The sequence below is a fragment of the Salvelinus namaycush genome, chromosome 4 (assembly GCF_016432855.1).
Source record: "Salvelinus namaycush isolate Seneca chromosome 4, SaNama_1.0, whole genome shotgun sequence".
NCBI classification, from domain to species: Eukaryota; Metazoa; Chordata; class Actinopteri; order Salmoniformes; family Salmonidae; genus Salvelinus; species Salvelinus namaycush.
This window is the reverse complement of record NC_052310.1, coordinates 38,746,535-38,767,240: the sequence shown is the minus strand read 5'-3', so window position 1 is coordinate 38,767,240 and position 20,706 is coordinate 38,746,535. Positions and strand designations below refer to the sequence as shown.

The 20,706-nt window shown below is 41.6% G+C and overlaps 1 protein-coding gene across 1 annotated transcript in view; it reads left to right on the top strand.

Moving 5' to 3' along the window:
* Positions 1 to 2,296: 2,296 nt before the first annotated feature.
* Positions 2,297 to 20,706, top strand: part of LOC120046504 (echinoderm microtubule-associated protein-like 4) — an 81,928-nt gene continuing 63,518 nt past the window's right edge. The window contains exon 1 of the mRNA XM_038991790.1: positions 2,297 to 2,583. Within this exon, the coding sequence (XP_038847718.1) occupies positions 2,559 to 2,583 (25 nt within the window). The 5' untranslated portion in view covers positions 2,297 to 2,558. The remainder of the gene's footprint in view (positions 2,584 to 20,706) is intronic.

Sequence of the window (20,706 nt, the reverse complement as noted above, 5' to 3'; positions counted from 1 at the left end):
ATGGTGTAAGTACAGAAATTGTTTGCTCAAGTGGGAAATAAATATCCAACGAGTCAGTGACAACTGTGTGGAGTTTGGAGTTTGTGACAGCAACTATGTGAGCTTATTACCGTATTATAGACACTGTCCTGGGATTTCCTATGATCTTCCATGGAGAAGAACCTCTTACCTTCTAACGACTTTTGTGTAGCTCAGCCCCCATTAATAACACAGACACAGACTGCAAATATTCCTCACTTGGAACTGGAACTCTTTTTGTCGGCTAAAATAAATGCTGTCTCCGTCAACACTTCCTCTAGAACAACTTGCGATATTCATGTGAACGAGAACATAATAAATATGCCAATGGGCACAATAAATGCACTGCCAATGGACATTTGCATTCATTTACCCTTCTTCGAAGCAGGTGGGTGTCCACACAGGTGGGGACTTACACCTTTATGTACCTATGTTTGTTTTTCCTTTCAGGAGATTTGGTTGATTTTGATAGATGATCACAACCTGGCTCTGAAGGCTAGATAGTCTACTAAGTCATCTTGATCATCTGGCAATAAGCAAAAAGCAACAAGTGCAGGACTGAGGGACTAGAACATAAGGACAATGAGAAGAAATAAGACAAATTGAGGATAAAAACAACAGAAAAGGAAATTCATTTGGAGGAATTATGGAGGATTTCTAAAGGAAAGACAATGCAAGGCATTGACAAAGGAAACAAACAAATCACATACAGGTGAGGTAGGATTGTCTAGACATTGTAATTGATGTGTACAGTGTTACACTAAATTACACATTTAATAGCTTTATATTCTCATTATAAAAAGTGCATTGTTTAAAAAGTTGCATGCATCAATACTCAAATTCAACAATGGCTACAGCAGCAGGATCTTGGCCCATACCATTGATCTACCAGCAGGAAAATAACTCTGAACGTTCGAAACAGCATCACAAACAAAGGCTGCTGAGGGAAAATCCAGAGACATTGTTGCTGATTATACCCTAATTGGAGACAGGAATACAACCGCTGACCTGCTCTTCTATACAGAGCAAACTGCTGCTTGGTATTCTGCAGCATGTAGGCACTTTAGCCATGTCACAAACAGAGGAATCACTAATGGTCGACAGATCTTGGTATTTGATGAACAGGAGCCTGAAAATCGACCCTTCGCCATTAACACCTACAACAATGGCACGGGAATGTTTAAACGCCTAGACGCTGCACTTTTCCTCTAGATACATGAGTTTACATCACTGAAAGAGCTAGCAGACACCTTGAAAGAGAATGGCACTCGAACTGCGGCACTTCAATCAGAAGACAGACCCTCATATCTAACCAAGCCACCCTAGCAGACATGGAGAGTGGCAACTTGTCCCAGGCCTTTGGAAGTATTTCCCTACTGGAGGTAGGGATGAATGAGCCATAGAGGACCTCTGGAGCTCTGTCAGAGTGACCATCGGGTTCTTGGTCACCTCCCTGACCAAGACCCTTCTCATGCCGCATGCCTTGGTTTTTGCTCTGACATGCACTGTCAACTGTGGGACCCTATATGGACAATCATGTCCAATCAATTGTATTTACTTCAGGTGGACTGCAATTTCAGTACACAGAGTTGTACGAGATCTTCAGTTTCTTGGCAGTTTCCAGTATGGAATAGCCTTCATTTCTCAGAACAAGAATAGACTGACGAGTTTCAGAAGAATGTCCTTTGTTTCTGGCCATTTTGAGCCCGTAATCGAAGCCACAAATTCTGATGCCCCGATGATGCCCCGTATACTCAACTAGTCTAAAGAAGGCCAGTTTTATTGCTTCTTTAATCAGAACAACAGTTTTCAGCTGTGCAAACATAATTGCAGAAGGGTTTTCTAATGATCAGTTAGCCTTTTAAAATGCTAAACTTGGATTAGCTAACACAATGGTGACATTGGAACACATGAGTGATGGTTGCTGATAATGGGCTTCTGTACGCTTATGTAGATATTCCATTAAAAAACACTTTCCAGCTACAATAGTCATTTACAACATAAACAATGTCTACACTGTATTTCTGAACAATTTGATGTTATTTTATTGACAACAAAATTGCTTTTCTTTAAAAAACAAAGGCATTTCTAAGTGACCCCAAACTGTTGAACGGTAGTGTATATATTGGCCAGCACATAGGGATCCTCAACTGTGTCAAATTGAGACGCGCTCAGACTAGCCACTCCAGGGAAGCAAGTCGTGCCAAAGCGGGCGGAGTCGGAAATGCGAAAGCCGAGCTCTGTCTGTCCTACCTCCCCCGGCGGAGGTGTACTATCGTGGAGTCAAGCAAGAGCGTGTGATCAACTGGCCCTGAGAACCACGGCGTTACTCCGGACTGAGAATCCACTGCGACTCGACAGATCCCCAGTTTACTACGATACGGTCGCGACCACTGCGAGAACAGTTGGCTTGAGAAATTTCCGCCTTGCCTGCCAGTCTGGATAGCCCGTATAGAGTCCGACATTCTCCCACTGTTCCCTGAATAGGACCCGTCATAACAGGAATATTTTTGGTGTCTGCTCGGCTATTTCTCCCAGAAATGGACGGTTTCGCCGGCAGTTTGGGTAAGTTACAGACGAATACTAGCCTATTAATGTGTCTGTCTAACTGGTGGACGTGGTCAATGCGAAAAGCATCGCAATTCATATAGCAGCCTGGAACGTATTGTGTCTTCATGTATAGGCCTACACGTGTCAGTGTTCTAGCTCATTTATTAAACCAATCGAGTCAACATTGAAACATATCACCTTGACACCAGGTTGGCTCCAATGTGTCAAAGTGCACCACATTTTATGAGCTCTGTTTTTCTGTGCTGGATATCACGAGTAGGCTTCACTTTACATACCACACTGCATGCAATGGGCTATTGTAACAATGCATCTGATCTTGTGCTATTCTCTCATACGCACTGGGTTGTGCGTTCCTGTTTGTTTTTTTCTACGTCCATTGCCTGTTATTGCTATGGCAGAGAGCCTTTTGAAAGACGTGTGGGTTGAAGAATAGATTCGGCAAGAAATTAGTTATTTATCCAGTCAGTCTGCCAATGCGGGTGCGCGTAGGGTCGTGTGCGAGAGCATTGCCAGCGCCGCGTATTTGACGCGCGCAGAGTGTGCGTGTGTGTGAAGAGGGGACGTGTCAGATAAGTGGCACTCCAAGAGAGGAGGGGGGGCTTCCAAAGATACTAATGTAACCGTTAAACAATACAATTTAACTGACCGACGTTCTAACAAAAGGAATTCAACTTCCTCATTAGATACCAGGTAGGTGGCGATCTCCAAGGACTGTAAATGATTAGAATACGCACAAATACTGTGTGTGCTCAACTTCCTTGTTATCACGTTTTTACGAATCTCAGACGCAGTACTGTATATGTAAACAATAATGCAATACCCTACAGAATACTGTAAATTCTGTAAATTGCACACCCCATAGGCAAGATAATCACAGATGATCCACAAAACACCTCCCAGAGTTTACTGCAGGTGACTTCTGACAGGGTTCATTTTTGATTACAGTGACGATGGAACATGCATGGCATCAATTGCTCTCAATATCAGTTAAATTCTTGCTGTTGATGGGCTACGCATGCATATTTTATTTTATTGAGTTGCTTGGCGATGCCACAGGCAATTATTGCAGTGTGTGTGTGTGTGTGTGTGTGTGTGTGTGTGTGTGTGTGTGTGCAGTAAAGTATAGATCGAGTGGTGGTAGTGTCATTCTGTCTTTGTCCTTCCCATTTGAATGCGGTGTGTGTGTGTGTGTGGTGTGAGCGGAATCCATTCTCTCCCTCCTTATTATCCGTCATGTTTGAATGCACTCAATGCAGTCCAGTGAAGTTAGAGGACGTTAGCCTAGAGCACGACAGAGGAGGTGGTGGAGGCTATGTGAGAGAGTGCCCGAACAGCGTATGAGGCTTCTGGTGCATAGCACGCTGAGGCATACATGCCCAGTCATAACTGCTCTGCAGTGCCCGCATGCTGTGCCAGCCTGTCCTCAACACTTACTGTGCTGATTTTCTCTCTCTCACACACACACAATGCTGCCAGTTTTATGTGTCCACTGCCCACCAGGGTCTTGGGCAGAGCAGGACCTAGTACAGAAGGCAAAACGAGTGCTGTTGTCTCTTTCTCCTTATCTCACTCTGAGTAAGGCCACATTGCTTTACATATACACATTATGCAATCGCTTATCATACATTCATAGTAGAAAAACATTCTTAATATTTTCCGAAACACACTGCCCTCTGGGCATAAGCAACAGAACACCATATGCCATATACAGCCACGGTGTAAAGGAACTTGTATCTGCTTTACCCTTTCAAACATTCTATGCAATGCTACTTTATGGGATTTTATTTTTTTTGCCTGCCTAGGAAGGGTCTTTATTACACAAATGTACAGTGACATTTTTAAAGTGACAAGAGCATCAGGTTTGGTATTTACTGAACTTTAGGGCTGGGGCTTTGCAGTGATAGATATTGGCGCAGCTGTATCGTTGCTAGGGCTGTGACGATACCAGAATTTAGCAAAAATGAAACTGCGAAGCAGAACAAAGTCTTTGGTACTTTAAAAACCTGCTGTACAGTGCATTTGGAAAATATTCAGACCCCTTGACTTTTTCCACATTTTGTTACATTACAGCTTTATTCTAAAATCGATTAAATTGTTATTTTCCCTCATCAAACTACTCACAATACCCATAATGACAAAGCAAAAAGCTGGTTTTATAGAATTTTTTTGCAAATTTCTAAAACTAAAAAAATATACATTTGCGTAAGTATTCAGACTCTTTACTCAGTACTTTTTTGAAGTAGCGATTACAGCCTTGAGTCTTCTTGGGTATGACGCAACAAGCTTGGCACATTTATTTGGGGAGTTTCTCCCATTCTTCTCTGCAGATCCTCTCAAGCTCTGTCAGGTTGGATGGGGAGCGTCACTGCACATCTATTTTCAGGTCTTTCCAGAGATGTTCCATCGGGTTCAAGTCCGGGCTCTGGCTGGGCCACTCAAGGACATTCAGATCCTTGTCCCGAAGCCACTCCTGCTTTGTCCTGGCTGTGTGCTTAGGGTCGTTATCCTGTTGGAAAGTGAACCTTCGCCCCTGTCTGAGGTCCATTGCACTCTGGAGCTGGTTTTCATTAGAGGATCTCTCTGTACTTTCCTCCGTCATCTTTTCCTCGATCCTGACTAGTCTCCCAGTCCCTGCCGCTGAAAAACATCCCCACAGCAACATCCCCACCACCTTGCTTCATCTTAGGAATGGTGCCAGGTTTCGTCCAGACGTGACACTTGGCATTCAGGCAAAAGAGTTCAATCTTGGTTTGATCAGACCAGAGGATCTTGTTTCTCATGGTCTGAGAGTCTTTAGGTGCCTTTTGTCAAACTCCAAGCAGGCTGTCATGTGCCTTTTACTGAGGAGTGGCTTCTGTCTGGCCACTACCATACAGGCCTGATTGGTGGAGTGCTGCTGAGATGGTTGTCCTACTGGAAGGTTCTCCCATCTCCACAGAGGAACTCTGGAGCTCTTTCAGAGTGACCATCTCCCACGATTGCTCAGTTTGGCCCGGGCGGCCAGCTCTAGGAAGAGTCTTGGTGGTTCCAAACTTCTTCCATTTAAGAATGATAGACACTGTTCCTGGGGACCTTCAATGCTGCAGAAGTGTTTTGGTACCCTTCACCAGATCTGTGCCTCGACACAATCCTGTCTCGGAGCTCTACGGACAATTTCTTTGACCTCATGTTCTGGTTTTTGCTCTGACATGCACTGTCAACTGTGGAACCTTATATAGACAGGTGTGCGCCTTTCCAATTCATGTCCAATCAATTGAATTTATCACAGGTGGACTCCAATCAAGTTGTTGAAACATCTCAAGGTTGATCGACGGAAACAGGATGCACCTGAGCTCAATTTCGAGTTACATAGTAAAGGGTCTGAACACTTATGTAAATATGTATTTGTTTTTTAATAAATTTACAAACATTTCTAACCCTGTTTTCGCTTTGTCATTGTGGGGTATTGTGTGTAGATTGAGGATTTTTATTTAATTTTAGATTAAGGCTGTAACCTAACAATGTAGAAAAAGTCAAGGGTTCGGAGTACTGTCTGGGCAGTGTATGTACAATATAGTGTCCTATAGCTTTGAAAATAAATAAATGTGACTCAACATAATGATGTTTGTTTCCAACATTAGGGCTGTTTCCCTAAAGAAGTTTAAATCAGCTTCATGTCCTGTTTACTTGCCACGATACTACAGAGTATCGCGATACCGGTATCGTCTCGTTGCCCTGGGTATTGATAGCGTGCCATATTGTTGTTCAAATAAATGAGAGATTCACACCTCTGCAAAATAGGATCAAACTTTAGTTGATAACCTTTGCTGTACACTCATACAGTCAGAGGACTTAGTCATTGATATATGTGACCAGCATCATAAATGTACTTCGGTAGTGAACATCAGTCAGTAGATGTGTTAGTTGGTTGATTCATGTGTATGTGCAGGGTGTGAGTGGATGGCAGTTCCACTGGGCCAGGCCAGGGCCAGGGCAGTTAACGGGGCACCTGTAGGCATGGCTGTGAAAGGCCACTGGGATGGCTTCAGAGTGCCCCTGCCGCCCCTCTGATCCCCTTCTGCATCCAATCAGCACTTTAACTGTCAAATGAGATTTAAATATAGAACTCACAGGAGCCAGCTGCTAGTGTTCACCGCCCTTGCCCCCCTGTCCCATTCACGTGTTAACTAGTGTGTTGTGTTTGGGGTAATGCTATTAAATGAATGTTGAGACCATAGCTTGGGACAAAATCAGGGCAGCTTGTGTGTTTTTGACTTTGCTTAACTTGTGGGATATGTGTTGAAGCTTGTCTGTGTGGTGTTTTGAACGTATAGTTTCCCCGTGTGATGTTGATATTTTCCCTCTGAGTGAGTGTGGGTCAGGGCTCACTGAATCCGTGTGTGTGCCACCGGGCCCTGTGAGGCTGGTCAGTGCACTAAAGACAACTAGAGGATCAGGTTACAGGATTCCTTCCTGGTGAAAACGGAGAGGGAGTGCAGAGATCTGGAGAGCCACGCACGTGCTCCAGAGCGGTTCCAGATGCGGAATGTCACGTCCCACTTCTTTTCTTTTTTTTCACCTCTCCATAACAATGTATTACATTACCGCCGGAATGAAAATAAATAGGACTGTCCTATTCTGAGCATGGAGTGGTTATATGAGACCGAGAGTAGTGTGGACAGACAGATGGACAGAGAGAGAGAGAGAGCGAGACAGTCAGTCAGCCAGTTGCCCCAGACCCATTGACAATACTGCACTACAAAAAGACAGAGCTTCTACCACATCATGGTTTAGGGGGATGTTTTTGTGGGATTTTCTAACTTGATTGTGTGCGTATTTTATTTGTTTATGCATCTGCAGGGCATATTTTGAAGATCCTGTCTGTGAGAGCGGTTGTGTGTTTGTGCGTGCGTGCGTCATGGTCATGTGCTGGGTGTTTGTAAACAGATGAATGGGAGGCCTGCACAGCCTATGATTCTGCCTGTCTTTCAGCATGTCTCCACTCTTACTATGAACAGACGATGGAGGCATGACGTGGGGTGGGGTGGGGGGAGGCTTGGAGCTCTTCCCAGAGCCCGACTGCAGGCTGTTTCTTCTTTCTACTAAAGGGTGTATGTGTGCGATTTCTCATTAGTGGTACTGCATATCCTCCAGTGATCGCTATGTAGAACCAGGAAGTATAGCAATTTTAATAAAAAAAATATATAAAAAAATCCCACTAGTGTCTGGTGGTGATTTTCTGCCCACAGTTCAGGGGTGCGCGCATGCACACACACACATGCTACACTATTCATCCCAATTATCATAGTCCCACTATGTGTCTGGCTATGGGATCCCTGCTTGTACCTGCCATGGCTATCCCAATAGGTAGAAGACTAAGGCCCCTACCTGGTAGAACTGTCTGAGGTGACAGCTGGCTCTATAAGAGCCCCCATATTTCCTCCCCAGTCCTAGCAGTTGCTGAGGCAGTTAGAAAAAGCCTTAAGATTAAATGAATGGTAGGATATGCCTCTCCCCAGTCCCCCTTTTTTTTTTTTTTTTTTTTTTAATGCAGCCTTGATGTTTCGATCCCCTCAGTTACTGGCAAGGCCAACTGGAAGGTGGGGGAGTTGACGGGAAAGAGGATGGAAGGGATGGTGGCAGGGTGGAGAGGTGCAGGCAGGTTGCGTGTTTGCGGGGTGCATAGTGGCTCTGCGGGGTGTCTCTAATCAGGATTAGGCAGGGATGTGATGCTGATGACGGGGGGGGGGAGTGTGTCTGTGTAGATCACAGAGTGCTAGGATTAGAGAAGGGTTATTCAACCGTGGGTCGTGAAAATATATATGGGAAAAATAATGTTTACATCAATACCGCAAGCAACAACCATAATAATACATGTTGAATTACTGACCACACACTACAAGAGTATCTTATTTGAAATGATATCAACATTCTCAACTCTTAACATTGGCACCGGTGCGTGTAATTTGCTCAATTACACTCACTGGAATGAGCAGCCGCGAATACATTTGTTTTCAAATCTATTCATTTTAAAATGCTGATTTCTTCTTCTTGCCATTTATCATTTCACCTGATAAGACAAGAAGTGATTTTTTTTCTTTTTTTGGGCTGACATATGATGGAATGTGCGAACTGTTCAAACGGATGCACAACGAAGGTGGATCCTTTTAAATACACATTTTGTTACGTTTACAGCCTTATTTTAAATTGATTAAATAAAATACAAATCTCATCAATCTACACACAATACCCCATGATGACAAAGGGAAAACAAGTTTTTATAAATGTTTGCACATTTATAAAAAATACAATTATTTATTTATTTTACGTAACTATTCAGACCCTTTGCTATGAGACTCAATTGAGCTCAGGTGCATCCTGTTTCCATTGATCATCCTTGAGATGTTTCTACAAGTTGATTGGAGTCCACCTGTGGTAAATTCTATTGATTGGACATGATTTGGAAAGGCACACACCTGTCTATATAAGGTCCCATAGTTGACAGTGCATGTCTGAGCAAAAATCAGGCCATGAGGTCGAAGGAATTGTCTGTAGAGCTCCGAGAAAGGATTGTGTCAAGGCACAGATTTGGGGAAGGATACCAACAAATATCTGCAGCATTGAAGGTCCCAAGAACACAGTGGCCTCCATCATTCTTAAATGGTTTGGAACCATCAAGACTCTTCCTAGAGCTGGCCAAACTGAGCAATTGGAGGAGAAGGGCCTTGGTCAGGGAGGTGACCAAGAACCCGATGGTCACTCTGACAGAGCTCTAGAGTTCCTCTGTGGAGATGGGCGAACCTTCCAGAAGGACTACCATCTCTGCAGCACTCCACCAATCAGGCCTTTATGGTGGAGTGGCCAGACGGAATCCACTCCTCAGTAAAAGGCACATGACAGCCCACTTGGAGTTTGCCAAAAGGCACGTAAATACTCTCAGACCATGAGAAACCACGATTTAACTCTTTGGCCTGAAGGGCTCCCGAGTGGCGCAGTGGTCTAAGGCACTGCTTCTCAGTGCTAGAGGAGTCACTACAGACCCTGGTTCGATCCCGGGCTGTATCGCAACCGGCCGTGATCGGGAGTCCCATAGGGGGGCGCACAATTGGCCCAGCGTCGTCCGGGTTAAGGGAGGGCCGTAATTGTAAAATAAGAATTTGTTCTTAACTGACTTGCCTAGTTAAATAAAATAAAGAATGCCAAGCGTCACTTCTGGAGGAAACCTGGAACCATCCCTACGGTGAAGCGTGGTGGCGTCATCATGCTGTGGGGATGTTTTTCAGCGTCAGGGACTGGGATACTAGTCAGGATTGAGGAAAAGATGACGGAGGAAAGTACAGAGATCCTTGATTAAAACTTTCTCCAGAGCACTCAGGACCTCAGACAGGGCCGAAGGTTCACCTTCCAACAGGGCAACGACCCCAAGCACACAGCCAAGACAACGCAATAGTGGCTTTGGGACAATTCTCTGAATGTTCTTGAGTGGCCCAGCCAGAGCCCGGACTTGAACCCGATGGAACATCTCTGGAGAGACCTGAAAATAGATGTGAAGCGACGCTCCCCATCCAACCTGACAGCGCTTGAGAGGATCTGCAGAGAAGAATGAAAGAACCTCCCCAAATACAGGTGTGCCAAGCTTGTAGCGTCATACCCAAGAAGACTCAAGGCTGTAATCGCTGCCAAAGGTGCTTCAAGAGTAAAGGGTCTGAATACTTACACTACTGGTCAAAAGTTTTAACACCTACTCATTCAAGGGTTTTTCCTTATTTTTACTATTTTCTACTTTGCCTTGATGACAGCTTTGCACACTCTTGGTATTCGCTCAACCAGCTTCACCTGCAATGCTTTTCCAACAGTCTTGAAGGAGTTCCCACATTTGCTGAGAACTTGTTGGCTGCTTTTTCTTCACTATTTGGTCAGACTCAACCCAAACCATCTCAATTGGGTTGGGTGATTGTGGAGGCCAAGTCATCTGATACAGTACTCATTACTCTCCTTCTTGGTCAAATAGCTGTTACACAGCCTGGAAATGTGTTGGGTCATTGTCCTGTTGAAAAACAAATGATAGTCACACTTAGTGCAAACCAGATGGGATGGTGTCTCACTGCAGAATGCTGTGGCAGCCATGCTGGTTAAGTGTGCCTTGAATTCTACATAAATCATTGACCGTGTCACCAGCAAAGCACCATCACACCACCACCTCCATGCTTCAAGGTGGGAACCACACATGAGGAGATCATCCGTTCACCTACTCTGTGTCTCACAAAGACACGGCGGTTGGAACCCAACATCTCAAATTTGGACTCATCAGACCAAAAGACAGATTTCCACCGGCCTAATGTCCATTGCTCGTATTGGTGTCCTTTAGTAGTCGTTTCTTTGCAACAATTCGACCATGAAGGCTTGATTCACACAGTCTCCTCTGAATGGTTGATGTTGAGATATGTCTGTTACTTGTACACTGAAGCATTTATTTGGGCTGCAATTTCTGAGGCCGGTAAATCTAATGATCTTCTCCTCTGCAGCAGAGGTAACTCTGGATCTTCCATTCCTGTGGCGGTCCTCATGAGAGCCAGTTTCATCATAGCACTTGATGGTTTTGGCGACTGCACTTGAAGAAACTTTCACAGTTCTTGAAATGTTCCGTACTGACTGACCTTCATGTCATAAAGTAATTATGAACTGGCGTTTCTCTTTGTTTATTTGAGCTGTTCTTGCCATAATATGGACTTGGTCTTTTACCAAATAGGTCTATCTTTTGTATACCCCCTACATTGTCACAACACAACTGATTGGCTCAAACACATTAAGAACGAAAGAAACTCCACAAATTAACCTTTTACAAGGCACAGCTGTTAATTGAAATGCATTCCAGGTGACTACCTCATGAAGCTGGTGAGAGAATGCCAAGAGTGTGAAAAGCTGTCAAGGCAAAGGGTGGCTACTTTTTGAAGAATCTCAAATATAAAATATATTTTGATTTGTTTAACACTGTTTTGGTTACTACATGATTCCATGTGTTATTTCATAGTTTTGATGTGTTCACTATTATTCTACAGTGTAGAAAATAGTAAAAATATAGAAAAATCCTGGAATGATTAGGTGTGTCTGAACTTTTGACTGGTACATGCTTAATTAAATTGAATAATATGATGGTGTTTCTATTCCATGAAAAATGAAACCCTCAGGGTTTCCGTTATGATGGAATGGAAAATATGGCGCTGTACAACGTGACGGTTGGGAGTAGGCTACAGGCTTGGAGGATTCTGAATTGTTTGCCTTCTGTAAATCAGTGGTATTTATTCCCATAGTAATTCATTATGTATCCATAACTAAATCTATATCTGCATTTTGAAAGTGTTTTTTTAATCATTATTTTATTAATGAAATGTGTTTATTAGGCTGCTGTGCAGTCTACAATACATTCTGTAGTAAACACGGGAAAGTGCCTAATTCCTTTCAAAAGCGAGAGGCCATGTCTGTACTACAGAATGCGGGGGAAGGGAGACCAGGGTTCAAATCCCTGTTGGGGAGGAAGGAGTAGGTTGTCCTTGTAAATAGGAATTTGTTCTTAACATGGAAAATGGAATGGAATGGAAAATGTCGGTCCGCAGTACAGTACTGGGCTATTTACGAGGAAGGAGTAGGCTCTCCTTGTAAATAAGAATTTGTTCTTTAACCTGTTTGGGCTGCAAGGGGCAGTATTGAGTAGCCAGATAAAATGTGCCCATTTTCAAACGGCCTCGTACTCAATTCTTGCTCGTACAATATGCATATTATTATTACTATTGGATAGAAAACACTCTCTAGTTTCTAAAACCGTTTGAATTATTTCTCTGAGTGAAACAGAAGTCATTCTGCAGCACACTTCCTGACCAGGAAGTGGAATGTCTGAAACCGAGGCTCTCTTCTACTCCCTGCCTATACATGGGCATGATACGTAAGAGTCTACGTGCACTTCATACACCTTCCCCTGGGTGTCAAGAGGCGGTGAGAGAAGAAATTTCGTGTTTATCTTGGTCTGAGGTGGAATAATAGCTCTTTGTATGACGTGACCGTCCATTTTCTGTTTTCTGGAGCGCGCGAAAGGGACATGGATTTGCCTTCTGTTTAGCTGTCGTTATGGACGACTAATATCTCCGGCTATGATTTTATTTGATACATGTGACCATATCATCGTAAAGTATGTTTTTTCAATATAGTTTCATCAGATTATTGAAAATTTTTCAGGAGTTTTGCCGTGTTCCGTTCTCTGACTTTGTTGACGATGGAGCGATTCGTGCCACCCGGCTAGCGCGCGTGCTAAATGAAGAGGGAAAATGAACGTTCTAATTCCAAACAACGACTGTTCTGGACAAAGGACACCTTGTCCAACATTCTGATGAAAGATCAGCAAAAGTAAGAAACATTTTATGATGCTATTTCATATATCTGTCGTGCATGTGAACTAGTCGTGGGCGCCCAACGTTTGGGTACTCTAGCTATACCGAAGCTGCATATCATAATGAAGTTATTTTTTAGAATTCTAACACTGCGATTTCATTAAGAACTAATGGATCTATCATTTCCTATACAACATGTATTTTTTTGTTATGTTTATGAATAGCTATTTGGTCAGAATATGTGTGTCAGAAAAAGTGTCAGGAAAAATCCGGACGTAGTGGGGAAAAGTAGCTAAGTTAGCACACGGTGTAACCATTGATTTCAGCTCTAAATATGCACATTTTCGAACAAAACATAAGTGTATGTATAACCTGATGTTATAGGACTGTCATCTGAGGAAGAAAATCAAGGTTAGTCAAAAATTATATATATTTTGCTTGTTTGTTACGATCGCTTACTTTTGCTACTGGGAAATGGCTTGTCTTTCTGGCTATTGTGCTAAGCTAATATAACGCTATATTGTGTTTTCGCTGTAAAACACTTGATAAATCGGAAATATTGTCTGGAAACACAAGATGCCTGTCTTTCAATTGCTGTACACTATGTATTTTTCAGAAATGTTTTATGATGAGTAATTAGGTATTTGACGTTGGTGTCTAATTATTCTGTCTGCTTTCGGTGCAACTTCTGATTGTAGCTGCAATGTAAACTATGATTTATACCTGAAATATGCACATTTTTCGAACAAAACATAGATTTATTGAATAACATGTTATAAGACTGTCATCTGATGAAGTTGTTTCTTGGTTAGTTTGGTTGGTTCTTGGTTAGTTAGATTGGCTTTGTGCATGCTACCTGTGCTGTGAAAAATGTCTGTCCTCTTTTGTATTTGGTGGTGAGCTAACATAAATATACGTGGTGTTTTCGCTGTAAAACATTTAAAAAATCGGACATGTTGGCTGGATTCACAAGATGTGTACCTTTCATATGCTGTATTGGACTTGTTAATGTGTGAAAGTTAAATATTTTAAAAAATATATATTTTGAATTTTGCGCCCTCCACTTGAGCTGGCTGTTGTCATAAGTGTACTGACGTCGGGCTGCAGCCATAAGAAGTTATCCTGCAACAGAGTGATCAAATTAAGATCCTACATCTGTAGTACAAGCTTCAGCTGCTGGATAATGCCTCATATCCTCTTTGGACAGACCCTTTGGCACCCTCTCTCCTTCCCCCTTTGATTCTCTCTCTTCCTCTCCTTTCTCTCTCACACATCCCTTCTGTGGGGTGGTCAGTCTTGGCCCTCTGTTTCCTGGATTATGTGTATCATAGGAAGTCATGGACAGGCCTCCTCTCACTGTCAATCATAAATCACAGAGAGTACAAACTGGTTCAGTAATCACACTGTATTACGATTACACTGCTGCCCTGTTCGGTGCTGGTGCTAAATCTTGGGGTCATGAACTGAAGACTTGGTCTGTGAGAATTTGATGTTCAAAAGAAACACCAAACGTAGCTTCTAGCACAATTGTTGGTCATTCTTTATTAAATAATTTGCATAGGAGCAAGAGACTATTGCTAGATTGTTCCTCTATGGTATAAATGTACACAAACATGAAATTGACTAAGAAACCAGCCAGTTAACCCAGAGCCCATTTACTCCGAGGTGAGCTGTTTTCTGCTGTCATGTGATCAAAGGCCTCCAGCAACTCACAAACACTCACAAAGAACTTCATTCACTATTGATTATCGCTGGCAGTGTTTTCACTGTTTAAAACCTCTTGAGCCTATGGGGGGTGCTATTTCGATCTTGGAAAAATGAGTTCCCAAATTAAACTGCCTCGTACTCAATTCTTGCTCGTACAATATGCATATTATTATTACTATTGGATAGAAAACACTCTCTAGTTTCTAAAACCGTTTGAATTATTTCTCTGAGTGAAACAGAACTCATTCTGCAGCACTTTTCCTCTCAGGGAGTGAGATTTCAGAAATCGTGGTCCCTGTTCTAGGGTCAGTTTATAAGTCCCCATGCAAGCTATGGGGCTACATGCACTGCATACGCCTTCCTCTAGATGTCAGTAAGCGGTGAGAATTTGAATGGAGTCGATTGCGCAATCTGGGACCTTATATAGGACCGTGGAACGGAAGGACCGTCCTTTTCAACAGTGCGCTTGACGCATGAAGACATCACAATGGCGTCCTGCAAACGCTTTCGTTTTAGTAGTTCTATATCTCCGGTCATGTTTTTATTCGTTATAGGTGTTAAAGACATCATAAGGTAGTTAACCTCTTATGGCTGCAAGCCCGAGGTCGGTACACCTATGACAACATCCCCCACCCCCCCCACACTGATTAGCATCGCTAGCATAGCGTCACAATTAAATAGTAGCATCTAAATATCATTAAATCACAAGTCCAAGACACCAAATGAAAGATACAGATCTTGTGAATAAAGCCACCATTTCAGATTTTTAAAATGTTTTACAGGGAAGACAAAATATGTAAATCTATTAGCTAACCATGTTAGCAAAAGACACCATTTTTCTTTGTCCACCATTTTTTGTCAACACCAGTAGCTATCACCAATTCGGCTAAACTAAGATATTGATAGCCACTAACCAAGAAAAAACCTCATCAGATGACAGTCTGATAACATATTTATTGTATAGGATAGGTTTTGTTAGAAAAATGTGCATATTTCAGGTATAAATCATAGTTTACAATTGCACCCACCATCACAAATCGACTAGAATAAATACACAGAGCAACGTGTATTACCAATTTACTCATCATAAAACATTTCTTAAAAATACACAGCACATAGCAATGGAAAGACACAGATCTTGTGAATTCAGACAATATTTCAGATGTTCTAAGTGTTTTACAGCGAAAACACAATAAATCGTTATATTAGCATACCACATATGCAAACGTTACCAGAGCATTGATTCAAGCCAAAGAGAGCGATAACGTAATCATCGCCAAAATATATTAATTTTTTCACTAACCTTCTCAGAATTCTTCCGATGACACTCCTGTAACATCATATTACAACATACATATAGAGTTTGTTCGAAAATGTGCATATTTAGCCACCAAAATCATGGTTAGACAATGACAAAAGTAGCCCAGCTGGTCAGAAAATGTCGTGCGCCATATTAGACAGTGATCTAGTCTTATACATAAATACTCATAAACGTGACTAAAAAAATATAGGGTGGACAGCGATTGATAGACAATTTAATTCTTAATACAATCGCTGAATTACATTTTTTAAATTATCCTTACTTTTCAATACAGGTTGCGCCAAGCGAAGCTACATCTAACAAAATGGCGGCATAAGCGATTAACATTTTTCGACAGAAACACGATTTATCATAATAAATTGTTCTTACTTTGAGCTGTTCTTCCATCAGAATCTTGGGCAAAGAATCCTTTCTTGGGTCTAATCGTCTTTTGGTCGAAAGCTGTCCTCTTGCCATGTGGAAATGCCCACTGCGTTCGGCATGAACTGGAAACGTGCCCAGAGGTTCAAAGTGTCTCAGAAAGCAATGCCTCAAAATCGCACTAAACGGATATAAATTGCTATAAAACGGTTTAAATTAACTACCTTATGATGTTTTTAACACCTATAACGAGCAAAAACATGACCGGAGAAATATTACTGGCTAAACTAAAGCTTGGAAAAAGAGCAGGTCCGTGTCCACCTTGCATCAGGCGCAGCTGGAAAAGGGACACTACCTACACGTTGTTCTGTTTTATACAGGCCATGATTGCGCAATCGACTCCATTCAAAGCGTCACCACGTAATGACATCCAGGGGAAGACGTAAGCAGTGTTTGTATCCTCATAGCATTCACAGGGACCTTTAAACTGACTCCAGATCAGGGGCCAAGATGTCTGAAATCTGACTCCATGTCAGGGAAAGTGCTGTAGAATGAGTTCTGTTCCACTCAGAGACAAAATTTCAACGGCTATAGAAACTAGAGAGTGTTTTCTATCCAATAATAACAATAATATTCATATTGTACGAGCAAGAATTGAGTACGAGGCCGTTTGAAATGGGCACCTATTATCTGGCTACTCAATACTGCCCCTGCAGCCATAAAAAGTTAATTTAAACCGAGTTATAGCAGTTTATTGCGATTTTCTGGGATTTCTTTGCCATGCGCTTTCACGAGTTGGACACCACTCCAGTTGGCGGCTAACATTAGCGGCTATTTCGACCGGACAAGAGGACATCTTTCAACCCAAATACGATTGTTCTGGAGAAAGGACACCTTGCCCAAGATTCTGATGGAAGCTCAGCTAATAGTAAGCAGTCTTTATGCTGTTAATTCGTACTTATGTTGACAAATGTCAGATAATAATTCCGCCATGAATTATGGTGCGGTCTCGCTTTAGCGCACGCTGTATGCTTGAAGTAACGTTAATTTTAAAAATGTAATTCAGCGATTGCATTAAGAACTAATTTGTCTTTCAATTGCTGTCCAACCTGTATTTTTTTGTCAAGTTTTGGAATACTTACTGATTAGATTAGGTGCCTCTTCAAAGATTTCTCCTGCCATTTTCTGGGCAGCTTTGCTACTTTTCTCATTGTATAACCACGATTTGTGCCGCTAAATATGCACATTTTCGAACAAACTCTATATGCATTGTGTAATATGATGTTATAGGACTGTCATCTGAAGAATTCTGAGAAGGTTAGTGAAAAAATTAATATCCTTTGGTGGTTTATACGTTATCGCTCTTTTTGCCTTGAATCAATGCTGGGGTGATGTTTGCACATGTGCTAAGCTAATATAACGCTATATTGTGTTTTCGCTGTAAAACACTTAGAAAATCTGAAATATTGTCTGGATTCACAAGATCTGTGTCTTTCAATTGCTGTACGCTGTGTATTTTTAAGAAATGTTTTATGATGAGTAATTAGGTAATACACGTTGCTCTCTGTAGTTATTCTAGTCGAGTTGTGATGGTGGCTCCAATGGTAAACTATGATTTATACCTGAAATATGCACATTTTTCGAACAAAACATATGCTATACAATAAATATGTTATCAGACTGTCATCTGATGAAGTTGTTTCTTGGTTAGTGGCTATTTATATCTTTATTTGGTCGAATTTGTGATAGCTACTGATGGAGTAAAAAACTGATGGAGTAAAAAAAGTGGTGTCTTTTGCTAACGTGGTTAGCTAATAGATTTACATATTGTGTCTTCCCTGTAAAACATTTTAAAAATCGGACATTGTCAAGAACAGTCGTTGTTTGGATTTAAAACGTTCATTTTCCCTCTCGATTTAGCACGCGCACTTGCCAAGTGGCACAAAGCTCTCCAAGTCAACAAACGGAAGAGAACGGAACACGGCAAAACTCCCGAAAAATTTTCAATAATCTGATTAAACTATATTGAAAAAACATACTTTACGATGATATGGTCACATGTATCAAATAAAATCATAGCCGGAGATATTAGTCGTCCATAACGACAGCTAAACAGAAGGCAAATCCATGTCCCCTTTTGCGCGCTCCAGAAAACAGAAAATGGACGGTCACGTCAAACAAAGAGCTTTTATTCCACCTCAGACCAAGATAAACACGAAATTTCTTCTCTCACCGCCTCTTGACATCCAGGGGAAGGTGTATGAAGTGCACGTAGACTCTTACGTATCATGCCCATGTATAGGCAGGGAGTAGAACAGAGCATCGATTTCAGATTTTCCACTTCCTGGTCAGGAAGTTTGTGCCAAATGAGTTCTGTTTGACTCACAGATATAATTCAAACGGTTTTAGAAACTAGAGAGTGTTTTCTATCCCATAGTAATAATAATATGCATATTGTACGAGCAAGAATTGAGTACGAGGCCGTTTGAAATGGGCACCTTTTATCTGGCTACTCAATACTCCCCCTGCAGCCCAAACAGGTTAAACACGTCTGTAAAACCACAATGAGGACATCGACCTACCAAGCAAGTTTTCATAAATCATTGGGTACAGGGTAAGAAAAACGTCAAGAGTAATCTGAAATAGGAGCATAATTCATGTTCATATTTACAACATAACATACATAGGCATTTCATCATTAAGACATTTAGGGAATAATGTCTGGAGGGTGAAAATCCCAAAACATTCTCTTTTACTCAGAGTATTATTTATATCACCTCCCCTGTCTGATATCTTAACTTTCTCTATGCCACAAAATCTAACGGTAGAAATGTCATGTTTTAGGTAATTAAAAGGTACTGTGACTGGATAATTATCCCTGTCGTTTCTGTTTTATGTTCACTGATTCTCTGTTTTAGAGAACGAGAGGTTTTACCTACATAGCACAGCCCACATGGACATTTAATAATGTAGATGACATGGGCGGTGGAGCACGTAATAATGTCATTTATTTGGAACCGTTTTCCTGTATGTGGGTGGCAGAAATATTCACACTTCATCATATTGTTGCACTGTGTGCAACCTCTGCATTTATAGCTACCATTTGGAAGAGGGCGTAAAAGAGCCTGGCTGGTTTTCTTTTGTGGCTGGCAGCTGGCATTGACCAATTTATTGTGTAAATTGCGACCTCTCCTATATACAATAAGTGGTGGATTCTTAAATTCAGCAGGCAAGCTGGGTCCGATGATAAAAACATGCCATTGTTTCTTGACCGCAGCTCCCACTTTTCGAGTTCAAAGTATGTGGTTATGAACATTACAGAGTGTTATTTAGGTTTAGCGGGTCTTTTTTGTAGCAGTTCATCTCGTGTTTTCCCCGCTGCCAAATTTAAGAGCTTCATCCACACATTGTGGAGAATAGCCTCTTCTTAGAAAGCTATTGTGCATCTCTGCTGCTTTTTCGAGATAGTCCTGAAAATGATTTGTTGGGGGAGGTTCACACCTAGCTCGACTATTAGACAATTCTTTAGTAAAGGTTGAATAGTCTATTGTTAAGCTAAAATCCCATCCTGCAATGCTTGTGAGAAACTAATAATAATACTTTTCCCCCTTTCCACATGTTAAAGATTCCAATTGATAAAGTGTTTTTAGCCACAATCGGCCCCAACCATAATTAATACATTTGGGCACAGTCGATAGCGTGCTGGACTTCTGGCTAGAATGTAATTTTAAAACTGATCTACCCCCCCAGAACTTTAATACATTTTTTAAAATTGCCGTTTTTAATCATCTGTGTTAACTATCCCTTTAATATTGAGTGGGAGGGATTCTTGAAAAACAAATAACCTACTAGTAGGAACAGCACCATCTAGTGTTAAGATCCTGGTAATAGCAGGATGTAGAATTGGACATAAACCCAACAACTTTAATGGCTCATTTCTCTTTACTGGATAAAAGACAACACCAAATTCACTGAGAATACATCACAGCTCCATACTACTTGTCAGACATAGAGAACTGATACTGTATACTGGTTGTTGGGGTGGGTTTGGTCAGGGGTCCATGTGTGGCTTTTAACCATTTCTTTGGATTCCTCATGTGTTACTCATTGTTACAAAAAAGTTGGGTCCAAATTGGATGTTGGGTACTATTTTTATTGGATAGTATTTTGCTTAAATTCTCATGATGATGTTCTCATAATGTTGCAAGAATGTTAATCTTATCTGTTTCTAACTACATCAATGATTTCAGAACAATCTGAGGTGATGGGTTTCATGGCTTGCTGAAATGACATGGAACCACCCATCAGTAATACTGTGTAACCAAACAAAGCAGGGCACTCCTAAATGCCGTTTGTCCAGGATTTGAC